This window comes from Heloderma suspectum, chromosome 1 (assembly GCF_057233095.1).
Source record: "Heloderma suspectum isolate Gila_16-S chromosome 1, 16-S_ref, whole genome shotgun sequence".
Classification (NCBI taxonomy): Eukaryota; Metazoa; Chordata; class Lepidosauria; order Squamata; family Helodermatidae; genus Heloderma; species Heloderma suspectum.
Genome location: NC_139458.1, coordinates 209,353,083 through 209,377,303, shown reverse-complemented (window position 1 = coordinate 209,377,303; position 24,221 = coordinate 209,353,083). Strand labels below are relative to the sequence as shown.

At 45.0% G+C, this 24,221-nt stretch overlaps 2 protein-coding genes across 5 annotated transcripts in view; one reads left to right on the top strand and one right to left on the bottom strand.

Annotated features, from left to right (window-relative positions):
• Positions 1–22,801, top strand: part of FLACC1 (flagellum associated containing coiled-coil domains 1) — a 47,527-nt gene extending 24,726 nt beyond the window's left edge. Inside the window, exons 9-16 of the mRNA XM_084817811.1 lie at positions 14–111; positions 5,766–5,818; positions 7,382–7,481; positions 8,378–8,481; positions 10,173–10,235; positions 13,804–13,893; positions 21,149–21,258; positions 22,399–22,801. Coding sequence (XP_084673937.1) covers positions 14–111; positions 5,766–5,818; positions 7,382–7,481; positions 8,378–8,481; positions 10,173–10,235; positions 13,804–13,893; positions 21,149–21,258; positions 22,399–22,477 — 697 coding nt within the window. The 3' untranslated portion in view covers positions 22,478–22,801. The remainder of the gene's footprint in view (positions 1–13; positions 112–5,765; positions 5,819–7,381; positions 7,482–8,377; positions 8,482–10,172; positions 10,236–13,803; positions 13,894–21,148; positions 21,259–22,398) is intronic.
• The window catches only part of LOC146358689 (caspase-10-like), a 28,126-nt gene continuing 24,627 nt past the window's right edge, over positions 20,723–24,221 (bottom strand). For all 4 annotated transcript variants that reach the window (XM_084817779.1, XM_084817758.1, XM_084817768.1 and 1 more), the window contains exon 11: positions 20,723–23,987. In XM_084817779.1, the coding sequence (XP_084673905.1) occupies positions 23,819–23,987 (169 nt within the window). In that variant the 3' untranslated portion in view covers positions 20,723–23,818. The remainder of the gene's footprint in view (positions 23,988–24,221) is intronic.

The following is a 24,221-nucleotide window of genomic DNA, read 5'->3' as shown; positions in this document are numbered from 1 at the left end:
GTTGTCCTTGCAGGGAGATTCAAGCCTTTCATGCATCAGAAATGTGTGCCTTGGAAGAGCAATATAAGAAAGAGTTGCGGAATGAGAGGGCAACTGCACAAGAGAAGCTGAGTATGACTCCAGGCCAAACTTCCTGTTATGCACAAGCATATGTAGTAGTACCCCAACATGTTTGTGTGTGTGTGACTGCTTCAGGAGAGGGCAATTGGAAGTGGAAAAACAGCAATGGGGATGGATGGGGTGCTTAACCCTTTCTGCACCCGCTGTTTTGCCATTCCAAATGGCAAGCTCTTGCAAACGGGGAAAGCTGCTGGAGAATGAGGGTTATGACTTGAAGCAGAGAAATGGGATGGGAAGGGCAGGGAAAGAGTTAAGTGCATACACCCTCCCACCACTTCTCCACTCCCCCATCACCCCCTCCATGTAAAATAAAAAAAAAGGTCACAGAGCAGCTTTTAAGCTGTCTTGTTATGGGAGAAAGCTGACAGGAACTGAGAAGCAGCTGACTCAGGATAACCAACCCCAGGGGCAGGGATGATCTCAATATTCTGTGCCCTCAACCTGGGGATGGGGTAAATGTTGGTCCCCAGCATGTGGAGCCATCAAAGCTATCATGGCGAAACCCATGTGCAGAATATAGACCTATAAAAAGGAACAATCTATAGGTTTGTATGCTAATGCTTGGAGCTTCAAAGCCAAAAAGCGGGAGTGCCAGGGATTGGAAGAGAGAACACAGATGAAATGGGATTATCGGAGTGCCGGTGGAACAATTATAATCAATGAGATCCATTTCTCCCTGGATATAGAATCTACAGAAAGGTATAGAGTTAGTTACACTGGAGGTGATGGTCTTCTATATGTCACATTAGAAACCTTGTTGTTGTTCAGTCGTTCAGTCGTGTCCGACTCTTCGTGACCCATGGACCATAGCACGCCAGGCCTTCCTGTCCTGCGCTCTCTCCCGGAGCGTGCTCAAGTTCATATTCATTGCATCCGTGATGCTATCTAGCCATCTCATCCTCTGCCGTCCCCTTCTCCTTTTGCCTTCAGTCTTTCCCAGCATCAGGGTCTTTTCCAGGAAGTTTTCTCTTCGCATTAGGTGGCCAAAATATTTGAGCTTCAGCTTCAGTATCTGTCCTTCCAAGGAGCACTCAGGGTTGATTTCCTTTAGGATGGACTGATTTGACCTCCTTGCAGTCCAGGGGACTCGTAAGAGTCTTCTCCAGCACCACAGTTCGAAAGCATCAATTCTTTGGCGCTCAGCCTTCCTTATAGTCCAGCTCTCACAGCCATACGTTACTACTGGGAAAACCATAGCTTTGATTAGACGGACCTTTGTCGGCAAGGTGATATCTCTGCTTCTGACTATGCTGTCTAGGTTTGCCATAGCTTTCCTCCCAAGGAGCAAGCGTCTTTTAATTTCATGGCTACAGTCACCGTCTGCGGTGATCTTGGAGCCCAAGAAAGTAAAATCTGTCACTGCTTCCATTTCTTCCCCTTCTATATGCCAGGAAGTGATGGGGCCAGATGCCATGATCTTCGTTTTTTTAATGTTGAGTTTCAAACCAGCTTTTGCCCTCTCCTCTTTCACCCTCAACAAGAGGCTCTTTAGATCCTCTTTGCTTTCTGCCATTAGGGTGGTATCGTCTGCATATCGGAGGTTGTTGAGAATTCTCCCGGCAATCTTAATTCCGACCTGTGATTCATCCAGCCCGGCGTTTCTCATGATGTACTCTGCATATAAGTTAAATAAGCAGGGTGACAATATGCAGCCTTGTCATACTCCTTTCCCAATTTTGAACCACTCGGTTGTTCCATGTCTGGTTCTTACTGTTGCTTCTTGACCCTTGTACAGGTTTCTCAGGAGACAGGTAAGGTGGTCTGGTATTCCCATCACTTTAAGAATTTGCCACAGTTTGTTGTGATCCACACAATCAAAGGCTTTAGCGTAGTCAATGAAGCAGAAATAGACGTTTTTCTGGAATTCTCTTGCTTTCTCCATGATCCAGCGAATGTTGGTGATTTGATCTCTAGTTCCTCTGCCTCTTCGAAACACAGCTTGTACTTCCGGTAGTTCTCGGTTCGCATACTGCTGAAGCCTAGCTTGTAGGATTTTGAGCATCACCTTGCTGGCATGTGAAATGAGTGCAATTGTGCGGCAGTTTGAACACTCTTTGGCATTGCCCTTCTTTGGAATTGGAATGTAAACTGACCTTTTCCAGTCTTGCGGCCATTGTTGACTGTTCCAAATTTGTTGGCATATTGAATGCAGCACTTTAACAGCATCATCTTTTAGGATTTTAAATAGCTCAGCTGGAATACTGTCATCTCCGCTAGCTTTGTTGTTAGTAATGCTTCCTAAGGCCCACTTGACTTCACTCTCGAGGATGTCCGGCTCAAGTTCAGTGACCGCACTATCATGGCTATCAGGGACATTCAGATCTTTCCTGTATAGTTCTTCTGTGTATTCTTTCCACCTCTTCTTAATCTCATCAGCTTCTGTTAGGTCCCTGCCTTCTTTGTCCTTTATCATGCCCTTCTTTGCACAAAACGTTCCCTTGAGATCTCCGATTTTCTTGAAGAGATCTCTAGTCTTTCCCATTCTGTTGTTTTCCTCGATTTCTTTCCATTGTTCATTTAAGAAGGCCTTCTTGTCTCTCCTTGCTATTCTCTGGAACTCTGCATTCAGTTGGATATATCTTCCCCTTTCTCCCTTGCTTTTCGCTTCCCTTCTTTCCTCAGCTACTTGTAAAGCCTCATCAGACAGCCACTTGGCTTTCTTGCATTTCTTTTTCTTTGGGATGGATTTCGTTGCTGCCTCCTGAACAATGTTACGGACCTCTGTCCATAGTTCCTCAGGCACTCTATCAGGTCTAATCCCTGAAATCTATTCCTCACCTCCACTGTATATTCATCAGGGATATGATTTAGGTCATACCTGAATGGTTTAGTGATTTTCCCTACGTTCTTCAATTTAAGCCGAAATTTTGCAACAAGAAGCTCATGATCTGAGCCACAATCGGCTCCAGGTCTTGTTTTGACTGACTGTATAGAGCTTCTCCATCTTTGGCTGCAAAGGACGTAATCAATCTGATTTCGATATTGACCATCTGGTGATGTCCATGTGTAGAGTCGTCTCTTGTGCTGTTGGAAAAGAGTGTTTGCTATGATCAGCGTGTTCTCTTGGCAAAACTCTATTAGCTTTTGTCCTGCTTCATTTTGTACACCAAGGCCATGCCTGCCTGTTATCCCGGTGATTTCTTGACTTCCTACTTTAGCATTCCAATCCCCTATGATGAAGAGGACATCTTTTTTTGGTGTTAGTTCTAGAAGGTGTTGTAGGTCTTCATAGAACCGATCAACCTCAGCTTCTTCGGCCTCAGTGGTTGGGGCATAGACTTGAATTACTGTGATGTTGAATGGTTTGCCTTGGATTCGTACTGAGATCATTCTATCATTTTTAAGATTGTACCCCAGTACTGCTTTTCCCACCCTTTTGTTGACTATGAGTGCTACTCCATTTCTTCTAAGGGATTCTTGCCCACAGTAGTAGATATGATGGTCACCTGAATTAAATTTGCCCATGCCTGTCCATTTGAGTTCGCTGATTCCCAAGATGTCGATGTTCAATCTTGCCATCTCATGTTTGACCACCTCCAGCTTACCTTGATTCATTGATCTTACTTTCCAGGTTCCTAAACAATATTGTTATTTACAGCATCGGGTTTTCTTTTCACCACCAGACACATCCACAGCTGAGTGTCCTTTCGGCTTTGGCCCAGCCGCTTCACTCTTTCTGGTGCTACTTGGAAATACCCTCTGCTCTTCCCCAGTAGTATATTGAACACCTTCCGACCTGAGGGGCTCATCTTCCGGCGTCATCTCTTTTAGCCTTGTGATACGTTCCATGGGGTTTTCTTGGCAAGAATACTGGAGTGGGTTGCCATTTCCTTCTCCAGTGGACCACATTTTGTCAGAACTCTCTGCCATGACCTGTCCGTCTTGGGTGGCCCTGCACGGCATAGCTTATGGCTTCACTGAGTTACGCAAGCCCCTTCGCCACAACAAGGCAGTGATCCATGAAGGGGTTAGAAACCTTAGGTGGAACAAATTCAATTACAGAACCACTCAGTAGAAATATTAGGACAGCCAGTAATACAGTATTGGAGACATGCTATTGTCTTCTCTGAGCAAGGCTTTTGATGGCGATCATGAGATGGAGAAAGAAATTGTCAGCCAAAATATTTATTATTTTATTTATTTATTATTAAATTTATTAATCGCCCATCTGGCTGGTCACCCAGCCACTCTGGGTGATGTACAGCATACAACAAAACAGTTAAAACAATAAAATTCTACAATAAAAACATTTTCTAAAATACCCTAACCCACCCCAAATGCCTGCCTGAACAACCACGTTTTTAATGCACGACGGAAGCTCATTAAAGAGGGGGCATGGCGGAGTTCCCTAGAGAGGGAGTTCCACAGAGTGGGGGCCACCACAGAAAAGGCCCTCTCCCTCGTCCCCACCAGTCTAGCTGTCCTGGCTGATGGGACAGAGAGAAGGCCATCCGAGGCTGATCTTGTTAAGCGGCCTGTCTGGTGCTGCTGGAGGCGCTCCTTAAGATAGAAGGAAAATAAATAAATATTGACCCGGTTCACATGATATGACAGCCCACCTTGGGTTAACTTACCCATGGGGGCTGTCACCTCATGCTTAGACCAGTTTTGCATGGCACCTGCAGGTGCCCGGCTTGTTGTGGCTTGTTGTGTCTTGTGAACCCAGGTGGGAAGGGTTGTTTGAGGGTTAGACAACCCTCAGACTACCCTAAAACAAGCCATGGGTTATTTGAGGGTTGTCTAACCCTCCAACAACCCCTGCTGCCTGGGTTTGCATGACATAACAAGCCGCAGCAAATTGGGCATCTGTGGGCACCATACAGAAATGGTACCCTCAGGTGCCCAGTACAACATAACAGCCCCTGTGGGTAAATGAACTCACGGTGAGCTGTTGTGATGTGCAGACAGGCCCAGTGTGTGAAAATACATCTCTTCAGTTATCCTCACGTTGACTGGGTAAATGAACATTCAGGTCATGACAGAAACATTTCTAGATACAATGAATTTGAACAGTGATTAATCAAGGAAGCCAACAAGAAGATATGACCCTTGATTTAATACTCCAGTGCTCAGGACTGGGTTAGAGAGGTGTTGCTGATCCACTTGGAATCAGTGATAAGGACAGTATCACCTTCATTCTATATGTGCATAGAAAATTGCCTAGAAAGTCCAACACCATTATATTTAATTCCAAAAGAGGAAATGTCTTTTAAAATTAGTGGATTAATCCATTTTCCTTTTAAGGGGAGAGTGAGGAGGGTCAACTCCTTTTAGAATCATGGAATAAAATGACTAACATGGTATTAATTTCTGGAGAAGGCATGTTGCTGGATGAGCAACCTGTTCATTACAGTTCAGAAAAACAACTGAAAAAGAAAAGCTTAATTCAGTATTTGACTCCTAGAGCCGGGGTGTATTTTAGCATTTTAGCTTTCTAGTCTTTTAGTTTCGCTGTTTTAAATCTGTATTTTAAATCTCTGCATTGCCCTAGGTTTTATTCTGGTTGTATTGTTATATTGTGGTTTTAATGCCTTTGTATTTTATATTGTTTTGCTGTGTGCTTTTAATTTTCGTGAACCACCCAGAGAGCTACTATATTGGACAGTACAGAAATAAAATTATTCCTCCCCCCTGCCCCTTTCCAGCTGGGATGCAGAAGGAGTACAAGTATCTGAAGAATGCATTTCGCGTGTACCAGGTAAGGAGTTAAATTGCCACCCCAAATGGCGAGGTGTTACCCTAAAGGACTATGAGTCTCATGGCACCTTAAACACCAACAGAAGTTATTGTGGCCTGAGCTTTTATGGACTAGAACTGATTTCGTCTGATGCAGGAAGTGTTACTCTTCATGCGTGCGTGCGCACATGTACATGCAACATTTGTAAGGTCATGCCAAGTCAGGAAGTGCAAGAAGCGCAGTCAGTGACAACATGCTGCACCCCTGGCCAGCTGCCTGCCTACGGTGGCAATGGGAGCGAGGGGGGCCAGCAGTGGCACCGCTCAGAGAGCTGAGCTCACGCACCCAGGGTCAGCAGCAGTGCCGTTTCAATTATGCCCTCGGCATGCTTACATTGGGCACGGGAGAACGTAATTAAAATGGTCATGCCAGCGACGCCAGGCATGCCGGCTCGGTTCTCTGGGAAGGACCACTGCTGGGCGGGGCCAGCTGCTTGGCCAAGATGGCAAGCCGGAGGGGTTGTGAAGAACTCCAGCCCCATGTGCCTTGAGTAGCCGGCGCCATCCTAAATCTGCCAGCCTTGCTCCTACCGTATGCCAGCCCCACCTCCAATGTGGCTAACTGAAGTGGCCTTGCCCATGAGTCCAGGCAGGTGGGGTGAGTGCTCTGCCTGTTTGGCCACTACTGGTAAGCTGCAGGTGAGAGGCCCGTTGACATCAGCCTGCCTAGACTCCCTGAAACCTGCAGCCAGGCCTGATTTGGCCCCATTGTTTATCAGTGTGTGTGTGTGTGTACACATATATGACATTTTATGGCACAATATATCTGTTATTTGTTAAATTTATGCATCAGTTCCCACCACAAAAAGTAGTCTTGAAGTAACTTACACACACAAGTACAGGAATCCATAATATAATGGGGAAAACCCACCCCAAAATTCAATATAAACCATAATCAGCACAATACAAATAAAATTAAACATAATAACAGTATAAAAACAATACAATACAAGAAGTGTTAATACACAATAATACAGAAACTCTCCACCTACCCCCACTCCCAATACCGTAAGAGTTGTGGTTGTTTTTGCTGCAACAGACTAACAAACATAGTGACCCCTCTGGATAATGTAGTTTTTGATTCTTTGGAAAATACTAGACTTGAATGTACTTCCGTTTTATTTTAATCATAAACTGCCCTTCACCAGAGCTTCCAGGGCACAAGACAAGATAAAACACATAAATAATAGTTGGAGGAAACAACAACACCTTATCATTATTGGAACACTCACCAAGGGGTGATTCAACTTCTTATAAAATGCTATATGCATTTGAGATGAGCCTGCGTCAAAGAGGGTGCAATTGGAACATGTATCCCCAAGGCCAACGTTCCTTCTTTCTAAATCCCATCTGGAAAAGGCGATTGATCAGGCCATGAGCACTGTTGGATGGAATGCTCCCCTTTTTGCTGGTTCATAACCAATCTCTTCATAAATTACTCTGAAGATCTGCAAGTGTAAGAGAATCACCATCCCCGTATTTGTAATTGCTCAAATTTGTTTTTGCATCTTTTGTGTGTGTGTAGGATAGCATCTCTGATGAAATGGAAGAAAAGTGGCTGAGAAGGCAAGCAGAATGGAAAAAAAGCGAGAGGACTGAGCGAGAAAAAGCACTGTTACAGCAAAGTGAGTAAAAGAGGATTCTTGTTTTTGCATATTATTTGTATTATGTATGTATAAATGATCTGAACCTCAACTGTCTACCTCTTTTTCATTCAAGACCTGCCCCCATTTAAGCAGTATTCCCATTTATCTGAATTTCCCACTATACAAGCATTTTGGTTTGACTTGGATCCTTCTGTTAAATGTTCCTGTTCCTTGTGGGGGCAGATGGGTGGGTGAGCCTTTAATTACTTGTATCCTCTTTGCAGCCAAAGCAATTACTCATTAACCTTTCATTTATTTGTAAGATCAACGTAACATTAAAATTAAGAGCAGTTGCTCTGGCTGCAAAGGGGAAACCAATATGTAAAAGCCCAGGTACCAACTCACCACATGGGGAACAGGAACTGTAATTAAGGGCTGATTCAGAAAGCCTGTGGCCATGTGACTGAACAGGAAGCAGCTCATTATCGGGGCAGAAGCCACTTTAAAAGAAAGGGGCAAGGGGGAAACAACTAATTTAAAGGGCAGTTGCAGAGAAAAGTGGGGCCTTTCCTGAATGGGACATTTCTGAAAAAACAATTTAGGGCCTTTCCCATGGAAATGGGCACTGCTGGATTTCTATGGGGAATATAATGCTACCTTAAATTACTTGTGGGACTGTCATTTAATTCTGCTTGCAGCTGATTGTGGAAAAGCAATGGCCCTACAGCACTTGAAAGACCATAGTGTGAAAGCAGCCCTCACGTTCCATGCCGCCAATCTTCTGTTTGGGGACACCATTGTCATAATCTTGTATGGATGGCAAATGACACTATAGGCTTCAAACACATTAACATTGCTATATAATAGATTTATGATAATTTCTATGACATAAGCTATACACATGATTAACATGGATCCAAAAATATTATCCTCAGAGCAATCCTTGACAAAGAAGTTTGAGTTGGAGATGGAGGAACAGAGGAAGATAATACAGAATAACAGTTTTTTGATAGGCAGAGTCTATGAACAAGAAAGAGAGGTAAACAATGTTTCAACAAAGCAAAACGTGTTTATTAATTTCTAAGGGGCTACTATGCCTTGAATTAAAAGCTTTCTTCTTGCAGGTTCTATCTCTTCTATTGTTTCCTGTTAGCTTGGCCTGGGGGGATTAGTAGTTCATTGTCCCTTAATTATTAAGCTTTTATTCCCTGCAAGGACAGGGTTTTTTTCATTGCTGCATTCACAGCAAAATAATGCTATTTAGTTATAAAAGAAATTTAATTTTAAAAATGCAAAGGATGCAAATCATTAAAACCTACCACTGTGAGGAACAGAAGCTATTTAAGGGCGCAATCCTATGGCCCCTAGACAGCAGCTAGACTGCCATAGGATTATTCGGTTCCCAGAAAACTGGCTCCCAACCCCATTGCCTTGTAAGAGGTGCGGTTCGTCCCCAGCTCTGGGTTCATAATGCAGGGTGGCCAGAGTGCAGAAGAGAAGATCCCTTCTGTCCTCCACCTGCCCTGTGCTGGATAGTTGGTCACCTCCGAGTATCCCCATTGGATTGTGCCCTAAGGGACAATTAATAATGAATCACAATTATTAATTAAGTAAGGGTGCAATCCTATGCATGTTTAGACAAAAAAAACTCCTAGAACTTCCAGCATGGCTGGTGGGGGAATACTGGGAGTTGTAGGACTTTTTTTCTGTCTAAACATGCATAGCATTGTACCCCTTGAAGGGCTTTTCATGATAATTTGAGGCAGGTGTGCTGAACAGGAGGCAATAAAAAGAACCAAACATGTGGTTCATGCAGAAAAAGGAGGAAGCTTTTAATTAAGGTTACGTGGAACCCTTGCTGAATGGAACTTACCTGTGGATAAAAACTATAGAAGGATCTTAGCCATGGGGTAGGCAATGCTAAATAACATAGTGCTTTATTAAGTGCCATTTGGAACTGCCACTTTTCATTCTGCTTTTAGCTGATTGCAGAGATCAATTTGCATTAAAGGACCCTGGTTTGGAAGCAGCCTTAGCCAGAGGTTTAGAGACATGGTGATGGTTACAGGCTAGTACACTTTCTATTGCACAAAGTTTCCTTGGAGGGAATGTCTTTCCATAATTTGAGCAGTGTTCTGTTTTCATTGCTGTCTTGTATTCATTATATGAGTACGATCTAAGCCGGGAATGGGGGATATGTGGCTTTCCAGATGTTGTCAGACTGCAGCTCCCATCAGCCCTAGCCAGCATAGCCAATGGTGAGGGATGATGGTACTTGCAGCCCAGCAACATCTGGAGGGTCACACGTTGCCCATCCCTGATCTAAGCAGGAGGGTAGATGTGCATGGGTGCATTTGTGCAGGCATGTGAAGTAGAGATCTCCACATACTGGTTGGGTGAAGGAGACTGCCTCAGAAAGAACAAAACCCCCAATATTGAACGTCAGTGGAAATACTTAGTGTGCTGAAGTGATTCTAAAGAGTATATGAAAACCAGCAAAAGGAGACTGCTTTCTTTATCCTGTCTACCACCCAGACATTTTCCCCACACAATTACTGAACACATTAGTAGGGGAGTTCTATGTTATGCTAGTCATGGTATGAAAGGTGATGCACCCCAAGGTTACATAGGGAGCCCACAAGAGAACATGGAATTAAAAGTTGTTTGCTTGCAGTCATATAATTTTTCTCCATCATCCCCTACTGTAATTTAGTAGTTTCTCTTTTCCAGGAATTTCAAAAGCAGCAGCAGCACACCTTGGATACTATAGCCGAGTTAAACCAAAAGATCATGGCAAGTATGGTTAACGCTTTTGAATAGGTGCACCTGACACGTCTGTAGAGTGTGAGTAGGGCATTCTAGTGCTAGAGTGGTGCAGTGCAGGCTTCCCCAATCGTGTGCCCTCCAGATGTGGGGATGATGGGAGTTGGAGTGCAATATATCTTGTGGGGGGCACCAGGTTGGGCTGGTGTACTGGGTAGAGCATCACATTACCTTTGGGAAGACTTGAATTTAAATATATATTCAGCCATGAAGCAAACTGGGTGAGGTTGGGCAGTCGTTCTCAGGCTTAACCTCACAAGATTGATGTGAGAATAAAATGGGGGTGGGGGAGAGAGAGAGACTATGTACACTGTCCTAAACTCCTTGGAGGAAGTGTGGGATATAAATGTTGATAATAAGTGGGAACTGTAACAAAATGTTGCAGCGTGGAGTGCTCTGGCTCAGTGTGGAGTGCTGTGGCCCAGCCAGACATGCCTTTGTTCAGGGTTCTCCAGTCCATCTCCCCACTTTTCCTTTTCTCCACAGACACTCAGCATTCTGTGTTCACTGAGCATACTCTGTCTTCACTGGGCTTTTGCTTTTATTGCTTTTATTCTTTGCTTCCTTAGGGTTTTTTTATTCCCCTGAAAGATTTTTTCGTGTGTAATTCTGTAAACCTGCATGCTGATACTTCCTTCTTGTTTCACAGTAGCCCCATTTGGGCTACATAGTCATCATAAGTCAGTGCCTGAGTTTGCTCTTAGTATATATGATATATATACTTTAGCCAAGTAAGGATTGTTCACAATAAGAACCCCAATACTCTTCCTTCATTCCTATAACTTCTTATATGAAGGAACAAGGAGCCATTCTGTTGTTAACAGTTGTCGTCCCCAGACATGTTGTGACAGATTTGTCCGTGTCTTAAGGATTTTATTATATGGGATTTTGGTATTTGGCTGGATTATGGATCAGCAGGTAACATATCTGATGTCAAATTCCAGAACAAAGTGTCACCATGGAAATTGTAGATTTACAAAATTCCTGCTATTAACACACAGTTTTTAAATAGAGGACTCTGAGATCAGGCATGTCTTTTCATTTTTAGTTCAAAATCTTAAGCAGTTTCTACATGATTCACATTTGATATGAGCATAAACCATAGACAAGAAATTCAAATTTGTCATTACAAACAAAACACGTTTCAGAGGTGTTCTAAGTTTAGTTCTAGGAGCATTGCCTTTCATTGTAAATATTTAAGTTTCTTACCCAATGACATTTCTGAGCTGGTAGCAAAGTGGAATAGAAAAGTCAATCCGAGATGGGTGTTTTTGTCTCTCAGGAAGACAGATGATATGTCCTGGTGGGAACTGATGTTTGGTTCTGAAGTTCCTCTATTTTGCTCTCACGTTTATCTGATTTCTTATTAGCGCTCCTTACGTGATTCCTTTCCACAGAATGGAATTCCTTTGACAATTAGTTATTATTTTTTCTAAAGTTCCCAACTATGATTTGGGGAGTGATATATTTACTTCATATCTTATCAGCTTTCCTTTGCCACACTTCCCTTCAGAACAGGATAACACCTGGTTCACTTTCATAGATCCTATTTACTTATATTTTATGTTTATTTATTTGCATCATAAGCTGAACATGTATAATTGTACAATAAGTTATTGTTCCTTCTTATCTAATGCACTTTTTTTCTGACTTGCTTTTCCTGAGTTTACATGGGAAAATGCTTCCACCTTGATTTCCTCATGTTTCTTTGAAAATGGCAGGCTCCTAGATCAGTGAAATGTTCTGTGAAAAGTCACAGCATGTCACCACAAATGATTCTGTTAGAATGCCTTGCTAGAATCAAACTGATTCAAACTCAATTTGATAATGTATACATGCATGTATGTATGTATTTATTAAATTTCTTAATCGCCCATCTGGATGGTCACCCGGCCACTCTGGGCGATGTACAACAGTACAATTTAAAACAGTAAAATTACACATTAAAACATTGTTTAAAAATACCCTAACCCACCCCAAATGCCTGTCTGAACAACCAAGTTTTCAATGCGTGGCCGAAGCTCATTAAAGAAGGGGTATGGCAGAGTTCCCTAGGGAGGGAGTTCCACAGAGTGGGGGCCACCACAGAGAAGGCCCTCTCCCTCGTCCTCACCAGCCTAGCTGTCCTGTATTAATATATCATTTGTTTATCTATGAAAATTGTAACTTAGATGAGTTACTGCTTATGAGGAAAATGTGGAAGACCAATAATTCTATTTTGGATAAATATTTGTAAGGTAGCCTTTAATGCAGACTGGTGCAGGAGTCTTGCAAGATGCAAATGCTTCTGGGGCAAATATTTGTCACAACATGTGTAAGAATATGCATGTTCTGAAATGCACATTTTCTTTTAACTTTGCCAGTAGCACATCTTGGCAAATTTGTCCCAATAATGTGCACATGCCCATCTGTTCCAAAGCCAGTTGGTTTATCACACAAGACTAATAAAAAAATACACAATCATGTTGGGAATTAGCTTATTGGTAGCAGGCACTATATGAACTCGAATAGGGAATTAATCAGCTCATATATAACAAACTATCCTCAGCATGTTAAACACAAGGCAGAAAACCAAATGCATACCATAGAAATCCATACACAGGCCTCAGGTATGGGGACATTAGCTTACAAAGTGCTCGATGTCAATGCATGTGACTGGTTCTGTCCTGGATGGGCTGGACTTCAGTTCCAGGAGTGCTATCGGGGCTGGAGCTGAGCAAATTGCGGGTGCTAAGGCTTATGAGACGGAGAGAGAGATTAGGAAAGAGAACTCCTGTAGTGGGAGAAAAGAAGGGTTCTGCAGCAATTTGTGCATAGCCCAGGGGCCTGCCAGTGTGCTGGGTCACAATGACACATAGGGGTGGGTAGAGCTGTAGGGGAAGCTACCCTAACACACCCAGGTCTCAGTATCTCGTGTGCCTGTCGTAATCCTCCTTACTCTCTTCGTCTTCTAGATCTTTGTTGTAGACAATTCCTATCTCATCACATTAATGGGTAGCCAACTCGACACATTAACCTGGTGCAGAGATGGCTTTTTAAGGCTGAGAGCCTTGCTCTGCAGTCTGTTCTTTGGAGAGGTTAAATTGTCAGTGGAAGAGCCAAACAAAGGAGCTTGGTATTCCACCACCGTATGCCTGAAAAATGGAAACCAAATAATTGGTTGCAGGTTGTTTTGTTGTTGTTACCCATTTGAAAAATCCCTAAAATAATATTTAACAAAATGTTGTCAGGCAAAAGCAGAGCTTCAGTTGTGTGTCTGGGCTTTGTGGAATGACCTCCTTCAGGAATGCCTCAGCAATCCTTCCTCCTGTCCTTTGGTTGCCTCTGTATAAAGCACATCTAACCCAGAAGGCCTTTGGTTAGATGGCAGAAGGAATGCACTTTGGTTCTGGTGGTGCTTGTTTCAGTGTTTGCTTTTAGTTTGTTTTATTACTGCATTAAGTTGTTTTTTAAACTGACATAGTGACTTTCCTTGGAACTACAGTAGAAATGCCAGATATAAAATGCGTTAATTAAAAATATTTTTACCAAATAAAAGACTTTGGAGGAAGAGCTGAAGGAGAAGAATGAGACTCTGAATGCCATCGCTTCATCTCTTCACAACACAGAACTGGAACTCCTGAATGAGGTGAGCACTGGGAAGCAGATGATCAATCTTTTGAAAAATGTCCATATTCCCAAGTTTCACTGGCCAGGGATGGGGGGATTATTTACTTAGAAGACTTATAACCTGGCTTTTGAATGAATGCTCCTCCAAAGTGGCTTAGACTAAATAGTAAAAACACATGCAAACCCCACAAGCGCACACAGCCAATGGATGTGCCAGAGTGTACTTCCTTCCTGTTTGACAGTCCCAGGGCAACTGGCAGTTAGAGTCAAGTATTTTTTCTGGCAGGGAGAAGGAAGTGGCAGCTAGGGATGGAATGGGCACCCGATTCCATCCAGGAATCTGGCAGAACCCTACTGCCCGCACCCCCAAGCCCTGCTCGCAGAACGCCTGCCCCTGCTCGCCCCGTCCATGCTTGGCGAGTGGCTGACACTCACCCCGGTGGCCTCATTGAGCTCTGCGGTCACCATTTAAAAAAAAAAAAAAGGCAATTGCATATTTGCATATGCAAAAATGCACATATTTGCGTATGCATGGAATTGCACATTTTTGTGAAAATGTGCATATTTGTGCACATGCAAATATGCGCATTTTTGTGATCACCATTTTATTTTTCAAAAAATGGCAACTGCGGAGCTTGATGAGGCCGCCGGGGTGGTGCGGGGTGCTCGCCAAGCACAGGAGGGGCTTGAGCACGGTCCAGGGACCAGCACGTGGGGGCAAGGACTAAGCGGGCGCCCGGAGAACCTGGACGGGGGTGGGTTTGCACATCCCCAGCAGCAGCTGCAACTTCCTTGCAGCTGCTCCTTCTCTGGCCAACGGATGTTAGTCTCCCCCTTGCCATGACATTCTTCCTGGGACATGGGAGGAACCTCCCAGTGACCCTTGTTCCCCAGGACGATGGCAGAGAATGCTTCCCTTTAGCTCTGCAGTCTCAGGGCCTGCATGTGTGATGCTTGTGAGTATTAATGTTTAACATATACTTTCTATGGCACGGTCCTTTAACTGTATTCTCTGGCAATTGGTGAAGGACCATCACATGCAATTCTGCAGTGCCATCGACAGGACTCCTTTGCTATCCCAACCACTGCCTCACTGGTGTTTGTAGAACAGAAGCAATTCTAGTTGTGGCATGGGTCTGTTACGGCTTGGCCCTCAGACAGAAGTGGAGGATTTATTAGAAGACTGCTGGGAGTTGTTTGCAATGCATTTTGCAGATAAAATTGATCGGATTTGATTGGACTCCAATTAGCAGTAGAGGAGACTAGGACTCCGTTTGTTCTGTTTTGTTGGACACCATTCAACTTATTGGTCCTGAGGATGTAGACAGTATGACCCACCACTTGTGCACTTGATCCTTGTCCACCTTGGCTTGTGTGATCAATATGGTCAGGCTTGTACACTTGGGTGAATGCTTCCTTTATGGGAGGGCATTGTACCAAAGATTATTATTAATGTATTTATTATTAATTACATTTCTATACCGCCCAATAGCCAAAGGTCTCTGGGTGGTTTACAAAGATTAAAAACATTAAAAATACAGTATAGAGATTAAGAGCTATTTACATAAAATGCACATGAACAGTCAATATACACAAGAGAACATATATGTAAAACAACTTCAAACAAGCAATCTCAAGCAAACAACCATAGCCATAAGACAATCCAGGATTGAGTAAAACTTACCGTATGCTGCCAGATGTCTGGGAGAAGAGAAAGGTCTTAACCTGGTGCCAAAAAGATAACAATGTTGGTGCCAGGCAGGCCTCATCAGGGAGATCATTCCATAACTGGGGAGCCACCACCAAGAAAGCCCTCTGCCTTGTTGCTGTCTTTCAAGCTTCCCTTGGAGTGGGCAGCTGGAAGAGGACCTCAGATGTTGAGCGTAGTGTATGGGTAGGTTCGTGTCGGGAGAGCCAATATTGAGAGATGGTAGCATGGCTTCTGTTGAAAAAGCCATATTTGGATGGATTCCTCAGACCTGAATACCTATTGCGCAGTTTCAAATATCCCTTTCCTGGGCAACATGTGTGAATGAGTGGTGGCATCACCGCTCTAGGGGTTTCTGGATGAAACTGATTATCTAGACCCTTTCTAGTCTGGCTTTTGGCCTGGTTTTGGGATGGAAACTGCCTTGGTCACTGGCAGTTTCCACCCCAAAGCTCTTTCAGCCCAAAGACTAAATTCAATTTCAGAGAAGCTCTCCAGGGCCACATTCCAGTGGTGGGAGAGGCCAAAATATAAAAATGCCAGTGTATTGTAGTTTAAAGTTCTCACTCTAGCAACTAAGCCTGAGGAGGGGCATTTCAGCCTTTAAGAATGGGGGGGAAATGTGCAAAATCTGGGAAGCCACCAAATGCTTGATAGTTGAGGGAGAGGAGCCAGGGGAAATGGCCCTTTGGGTCTGGATTGGGACCCAAGGTGGCCCAGATTTGTCTTGAGGTTCTGCATTCCTTCTTTATGCTGGCTCTTTGCAACTTGTATTACTGAATTCAATCCCGATTGTTTGAGATCTTGTAGATTAGTTCAGAAAATTAAGGAAGATTGCTTTAGATCAGGGATGGGCAACTTGTGGCCCTCCAGATGTTTTGGCCCATGATTCCAATCTGTCTTCACCATTGGCTATGCTGGCTGGGGCGGATAGGGAGTTATAGGTCAGAACACCTGGAGGAACACAAATTGCCTTAGATGCTGAGTGCTAACACTTGTTCACATGTGGTGCTTCTTAACCAAGTTTGGCTTTCTCTGACCCATCAATAATAGAATACTTTAGCCTTTCTTTAGATACAGCTGCAGCAGGTATCTTCCAAAGGACTGAGACCATTGATCTAAATATAATCTTGTAAAAGCTGGAAAATGAGATGAACAGTTTTCTGCTGCAATGGTTTTGTTGCAGTGATCTTGCTCAGGTTGCCCCTTTGGGGCCATCAGTTCAACTGTCCCCATACCGATGACTAGCAGGTGATGATACCTTTAAAGGGGAAAGACCACAGCTCAGTGGAAGAGCACATCCGCTGCAGGTAAAAGGTCCCAGGTTCAGTTCCTATCACCTCCAGTTTAAAAGGTTCATAGTGCTGGTAAAACTGCTTGTCAAGGAAAATGATCCCGCTGCCGGGACCGGCCCCAACCTCCCTGCGAGGGAGGACCGCCCAGAACCCAATCCCAGGATCCCCTTCCCAAAAACAGGACTGGCCAAACCCAGCCTTTCAGCCCTCCAAAACACCCAGTAGCCACCCTCGTAAGCCAAGAGGCACTGAAATTAGCACTGAGATTATGCAGAGAGGTCACACCAACTAAAGGTTGGGTAAAGGTTTATTAAGATCAAAATAAAGGGGTAGAGGGAAAGGGAAGAATGGGAGTAGCAAGTTACTCTGGTAACCCAGGGCAGATTTTGCTTCAGCCAGTCACTGGCCCAGCCCCTGGGTGGACCGCCGTGGCCTCCAAGGGGCTGGAACTCCCCACCACCTCCAGCTGTTGGCACTTTCTAGGTAGCAGGGGCTACCTAGCCTTGGGCAAAGGGCTGAGGAGCCTCTAGATTACAAACAATTTCAGGTGGTTACATCCGATGTGACAGCCTGGACCGATCTTATGGCAGAAAGCAGGCCGTTATCCTTAACACCCTCCCATTTGGGAAGATGAAATCTCGGGGTGTGTAGCCCAGATTTTCCATTTTCATCAAAACTTAAACCAATTAAAACTAATAAAACTATGAAACAATAAATGAAAACCATGTACAAGGCATACACCAATCACTAACATTACAGTTTTTCATAAACCCACTAGTTAAAATCATCTCCTTCTGTTCAATAAAAATTATTTTATTTCTTTAACCAACCTAAGGGGAAGGGGAAAAAATCAATTATAACTAAAACTCTCTCTTGGTAATAATTAGAGTTTCTCCAGATTAAAAGAAACATTTTGCTCTAACACGCAACAAAAAAAGGTTTACTAGGCCAAAATAAAAAACAAAACAAAAACGTAAGATCCTCAATCAGGACAGAATGCTGAGCTAAGGAGTCTCTCGCTCAGGCCCGAAAAAGAGCACAGCGTGATGGTCCTTAGCCAATTCCCATAGTTGGCACAGCTGAGTAAATAACAGTGAGGAGAAGAAAGCAACATCGGCCCTTAACAGATCTAATGAGCCCCAAAGCTCCCTCCCCAGCATCAATTGAGCAGGAGGGAAAACACAAACTCTCTAGAGGCACATCTTCAGCAAAAAGCAGAAATTGTAGGGCTAGGTCTTCCGTGACAGGAAGCCTAGCAAACTTATCTTGAATTACCTTGCCCAACATCTGACTAAACCATGCTACCAACTCTGCAATAAAAAAATAAGAGGGGACAATGCAGAAGGTTTCCACCCCCCTTGTTGACAGCAGCCCCAAAACAAACCCGGAGCCCCAGTTTGAAACACCAGTCTGGGGCGTTCCCAGGCAGGAACAAACAAACAGCAAGGTTGTAGCCAGCATCATCACAGTAATACAGAACAAAGGGGCAAGTCTTTCCCTCATTGTCGTAGGGGCTAGAGAAAAACCCAACAGGTCAGTGTCTATCCGCTCTAAAGGAGGCTTAACCAGAGGGAGGGGGTAGAATGGTGCCCCCGAGTGATCACAAATAAATCCAATGTTCTGGTACACATCACAGAACTTGCAGAAGTTTTCCCCAGCTATAACCACTGGGGGTCGAGAAAAACTTTTGGCCACCCGGCACTGAATCGCATTAGTGCCTAACCGCCCACCCCCAGCAACTTCTTGGGCTAAACAATAAGCCTCATCTGGAAGGACCTGGGGCACTACGAACTGTCTTGGCAGAGTCCACTTTGCCCCACTGTCCCCTAAGGCAAATCCTCGATCAGAAGTCCCAAGTGCCCTAAAGGGGTGCACAGGAGGGGCAGGGGACATGATCGTATCGCCCCACGCCACTTCACCTTGGTGCTTCTGCAATGTAGACTCAGGAGGCTTGAACAAGGTTAGGAGGTGGGCTGAGCGCAGTCTCTAACGACAGCGTCTCTCTTTCCTCCTCAGCCCTTGACTCCCGCCCCACCTCTAGCAAAGCCCCAACTTGTTGCTCCGTACTTTCCCACGCAGCCAGCGGTGCTTGAGGAGCAGCCCCACTCCCCTCAGGGGGGTAGCACCCCCCCCCGCCTGCTCCGCCCAGCAGTTCGACAGCTTGGCCGTGGGCACGGTCTTTCATTTGGGCAAGCCTAAATAAGTCAAGTCCCACGGTGACACTATGGGGGACGCTAGGTGGAGCGCCTTCGCAAACCAAGACATCTAACGCTCCCGTCCGGTCACGGTATTCCACTTTCACCTGAGCACAAGGCGCCTCAAGACTCGGGAAGAAGCTGCAGGGAGTTTGCTTTTCCCACAGCTGATCTTCTTCCACGTACTTCTGGCCAACTATAGTAACATGCGCTCCTGGGGCTTCTAGACACCCCACCAGCCCCGCTCCGTTGGTCGTAACACGCTCACTGAACTGTCTCTGGCTCCGCGCTCTCTGTCCCGCCTGCAGCAGTTGCACCAACACCGAAGGAGAAGAGGCCTTTTGAGCTCGCCAGCGGCTCTCAACAAAAGCAATGCCGCTTCGCTCGCTCTCCCCGCTCCCACCAGCATCAAAAGTCTCGACTGTCGTGGGCTTGGGCAGAGGTGCTACTGAGGGGGTTGGTGAGGGGCCGACTGTCTCACCAGCGAGCGGCAGCAGGTCGCTGCTTCTGGGTTTGCTGGAGCTAGGCAATTTTTCTCTCATCTCACTCTGGCCAGACTTCTAAACTGGGCAAGGGCTTCTTAGAGCAAATTCCCCCCCCCCCTTAGGCTGGGCTATGCTCTGCCTCCCCTTTGCCAGCTTCAAACAGTCTCTTGGCTGGTGTCCAATTTCTTTGCAGTCCTAACAACCCCCAACCTGGGGAATGCAAACAGTTGAAGGCCGCTGCCCTTCCCTTGCTAACTTTGAGCAGTCTCCTTTAAGGTGTCGGATTTCCTTCCAGCTCTCATAGCTAGCAACCCTGGGAGAGCTACTACGTCTTTCTTCAACCTAGTTCACTCCTCCCCCGTTCTCAGGGCAGCGAGCATTAGCAAAACATGAGGAATCACGCTTGCGCTGGTCTATGCTCGCTCGGTCAGCCAGGGGCTCAGCATTGTTCAGAGCCCCCAAACTTCTGTCACCAACTAGGGCGACAGTCTTGTCAGGAAAGCCAGAGGGAAGTTGTTCTTCCAAAAGACATAACTGGAGCCCCAGAATTTCGATGTGGAGCATCATCAGTCCTTCCTCCCATTCATGAGCTTCCCACGAGGCCTGCTTCCAACTTTCCGTGCTCTCCTGCCTGCTGCTGCTCCTTTTGGGGCCAGGCATCAGTCTCTCCCGCCTTCTCCTTGCCAGCTGATCATCTTCAGCCGCTGCCACGGCCACAGGGGGTGGCCCACCACTCTCCTCCAGTCCAGAGATAAAAGCATCCAGCCTCAGCAACTGGAACAAAACTTTACGGTCCTGTCCTGGACCTGCCCTAGCTGGAAACTGCATAGTTCCTAACTAGCAAAATACTAACAGTTCAAAAGCTCTCACACTTCACTCTCTCTGAATCCCTCTATAGCAAAAACCAACCTGAGTAATGTCAGTGTCTTATCCCATCCCTACCACTATGTCAAGGAAGGGGGGAAGGAGGATCCCCGCCGCCAGGACTGGCCCCAACCTCCCTGCGAGGGAGAACCACCCAGGACCTGATCCTGGGATCCCCTTCCCAAAAACCAGGACTGGCCAAACCCATCCTTTCAGTCCCCCCAAACACCCAGTAGCCACCCTCGTAAGCCAAGAGGCACTGAAATTAGCACTGAGGTTATGCAGAGAGATCACACCAACTAAAGGTTGGGTAAAGGTTTATTAAGATCAAAATAAAGGGGTAGAGGGAAAGGGAAGAATGGGAGTAGCAAGTTACTCTGGTAACCCAGGGCAGATCTTGCTTCAGCCAGTCACTGGCCCAGCCCCTGGGTGGACCGCCCTGGCCTCCAAGGGGCTGGAACTCCCCACCACCTTCAGCTGTTGGCACTTTCTAGGTAGCAGGGGCTGCGGCTGGCCTTGGGCAAAGGGCCAAGGAGCCTCTAGATTACAAACAATTTCAGGTTACATCCAATGTGACATCCTGACCCGATCTTATGGCAGAAAGCAGGCTGTTCCTACAATTGCCAGCAAGAGGAGAGAATACCAGGCTGACAATGGCCTGGCATGGACAGCAGATGGTTCTTTGTTCTCTTCTTTCTACCCACCCTCCCTTTCTTTCCTTTTACAGAAAGCCAGCATGGTAGAGATGGAGAAAACTATCCAGCACCGCATTGCATCTATTGAAGAGAAACATCGAATTAATATCTCTACTTTGGTAGAAGAAAATGTACTTTTGAGGTAGGAAAAATTTTTTGTATAAGGCCAAAGACTAAGGGGCAATCTACACAGAGATGCTTTCCATGGCAATTCAGTTTAAAGCCACATTTTCATCAAATTGGATTTGCTCCTCCTGCAGCACATGCAGCCAATTACAGTGGCGTATACAAAAAAAAGAACCACTTTTGTGTGGGAGAATGCATGAGAAACAGCATTAAGTTTGGGCACACGTGGGTGCAGCCTCAACACACTTCTTTTTAAAAAGTCATTAACCTTTGGCTAAGGTGCGCTCCTCCGGATAAGCAGATTTGAAACAGTAGGCTTCTCTGCCCCTCTCTCTGCTCCGTGCTGAGAAAGTGCAGTGGAAGTAAATGGGAATTACTTCTGAGTAGACATGCTTAGCAGGCTGTTCTCAGGGCAGAAGTGGAGATTTCAAAAGAATGAGTCATCCCAAAGCAATGTGCTGACTTCAAGGCTCATTTAGGGAAAACAAAGCACCTTTACAAGTCGTTAACCTTATGCGAAGCTCCACTCCTCCAGATAGGTGCAATTGATGCAACTTTCCCTTCCTCCTTTCAGCGCTGCTCCCTGCAGTTGGTGCCGAAGCCAGTAACACTACTTGAGGTCACACAGACTCCCAAACTGCACTGAAGCCAGCGCAACAGGAAAATCTGTCACAAACCCAGTTTGCAACAATGTGGGGTTTACGGCATGAAAACCCGCGGTTGCTGTGGAGGTGGGGGAACATCATGTGCCAAAACCATCTGTGAGGCGCAGTAGCACTGGAGGAAATTCCCCATGTAGATGGGACCTATGCGTCTTGGAGAAAGAGCTTTGCTAAGTGGTTTACAGTGCAGTCCTGTACATGTCCACTCAGAAGTAAACCCCATTTAATGGGACTTACTCCAAGGTATAAGATTACAATCTTAAAAGATTCATTGGAGAACAGTTGTGAAGCATGCTTTTTGCTGCTGCGTACATGAGAACAGTGCTATCCCCTGCTGTGGTTGTGACTTGTGGCAAAAAAAGCTCACCCAGGGATACTTTAGTACAAAATTTAAATCAGAATCCCACAAAATAGTTTTCAACAAGAGCCTGTATAGAATTGGATATACTGATGCATAAAAAAATGGGTAATACTTCTATTAATTTTCTCTTCAGACGCAAGCTTATTGAGAAGAACGAAGAGATATTCAATGAACGTACCCACAGAAGCAGCATCTTTGGGCCATATGACTAGGACTGTAAATGAAAGGCCTGGCAAGCACTTTACTGATGGCAGGTTGGTATGAACCTGCGTTTCTTCCGAAGTTCCTGCCTTTAAAGCCAAATCTGCAGTCCCATCGGAAGAGATTATTTGCTCATATCTTTATGTTGACCGCTCTGTTTATATTAGCTACTGCCAAGTATTCTTGTGTCATATTCCTCTTTAGGGCTGTGTAGCCAAACCTTGCTGCTTCTGAACATGAGAAGATGGGGATGTTACTTGCTTATGCCCATCACCCGTTTGTACATGTAGAAAACACTTCCCTGCCAGAGGAGGTGTTGATGAAAGGAAGGGGCACATCCTAGCCAAAAGTAATAGCCTACACACCCAATGATTTAAATAGGAAACAGCCAAGTACAATTGTTCCATTGATTATCAGTGGAATTATTAAAAATCAAAACACCCTGCCTTATGCTCAAGAGTGGTGAAATGGTCTTCATTAAAACTTGGATGTTTTGTGTGATATTACATACCATGCCAGAGAACCAAGATTCTGTGCTGAGGTTTCCTGAATTGGCTTAGTACCAATGGGTGGGCTAGCAGAAAGGGGTTTGTTGTGGGGACTGTCTGGAAATGGGAACTTAGTAGAACTGCTCTCTGCTACTATCACAGGTCTTTGGCAAGTACTGTGCAATTCTTCCAACCATCACAAAGATTGTCTATGTCACATCAAGTATATTCTTTTTTTCCTCTCTTCTGGGGCAATTCTCTTTCCTTTTAAGGGCCTGAGGTTAGCAGTAGTACCCCTTCCTCTATGGCTGCCTTACCAGCCGTTTCAATCCCATTTTATACATTCTCTCAATGGCCTTCTTGAGGTCTTACTGAAATGCCTAAAATAGCGTTTTGAAAATAGCCATCTTGACTTTCTTTCTATACTTCAGGTGTGGGCAATTTCTGGCCCTCCAGATGTTTTGGCCTGCAACTCCCATCAGCATAGTCAAGGGTGATGAATAACAGGAGTTACAGGCCATAGCAAGTTGCCCAGCCATGCTATACTGTGTCCCTCATTGTAATAGAACCACTTAAGATTTTATTTCCAAAGTAGCACATCCTCTGGACTTAGACAGGTAGTTTCTAACCCATTTCCTGGGGGCTGGGGGTTGTCCAATGGGATGTTACCTTTGACTGCGATTCTGTTGTCTATTTCAGCAGCTTGCTAGTTGTGAAAGACCTTTTAATTGGTCTGCACCATTCTCCACTTTTGGGAACTTGGTCTATGAAAGTGAGCGAGAAGGGTGTGCTCCCTTCATATCTTCTACCACCAAAACCCCCTGCCTATTGGTCTTCAGCAATCCAAATGTAGGATCAAGACTCCTACAGCGGCTGTGCAGGCGGAGGAGGACGCTCTCTGGGCATCGGGAATATCAGTTTTTTCCTGAGGGTGTAAGCTGGCTGCGGCATCTGTTTCTTTAGCCCCTGAGTGTCTGCACGTTTGCTCACATCTGCATTGACTTCTGTAAGAATGGACAAGATATCTTCACCTCTGCAGGGAAAATGGAAAGACAATGTTCATTTTAAACTGCCATTCTTATTCTGCTGCTATTCTATGTTCACATTACCATTAAATGATGAACCAGCACCCAGTATTAAGGGAAGGAAAGCACGTGGCCAGATATGGAGACTGGCATGAACGTCTAGATGTGGAGATCATGCCAATCTTCTCTTAGGCATCCCTTGGCATGCTCTGAAATTTCTTAGGGCCCACCTTTCTTGGAAC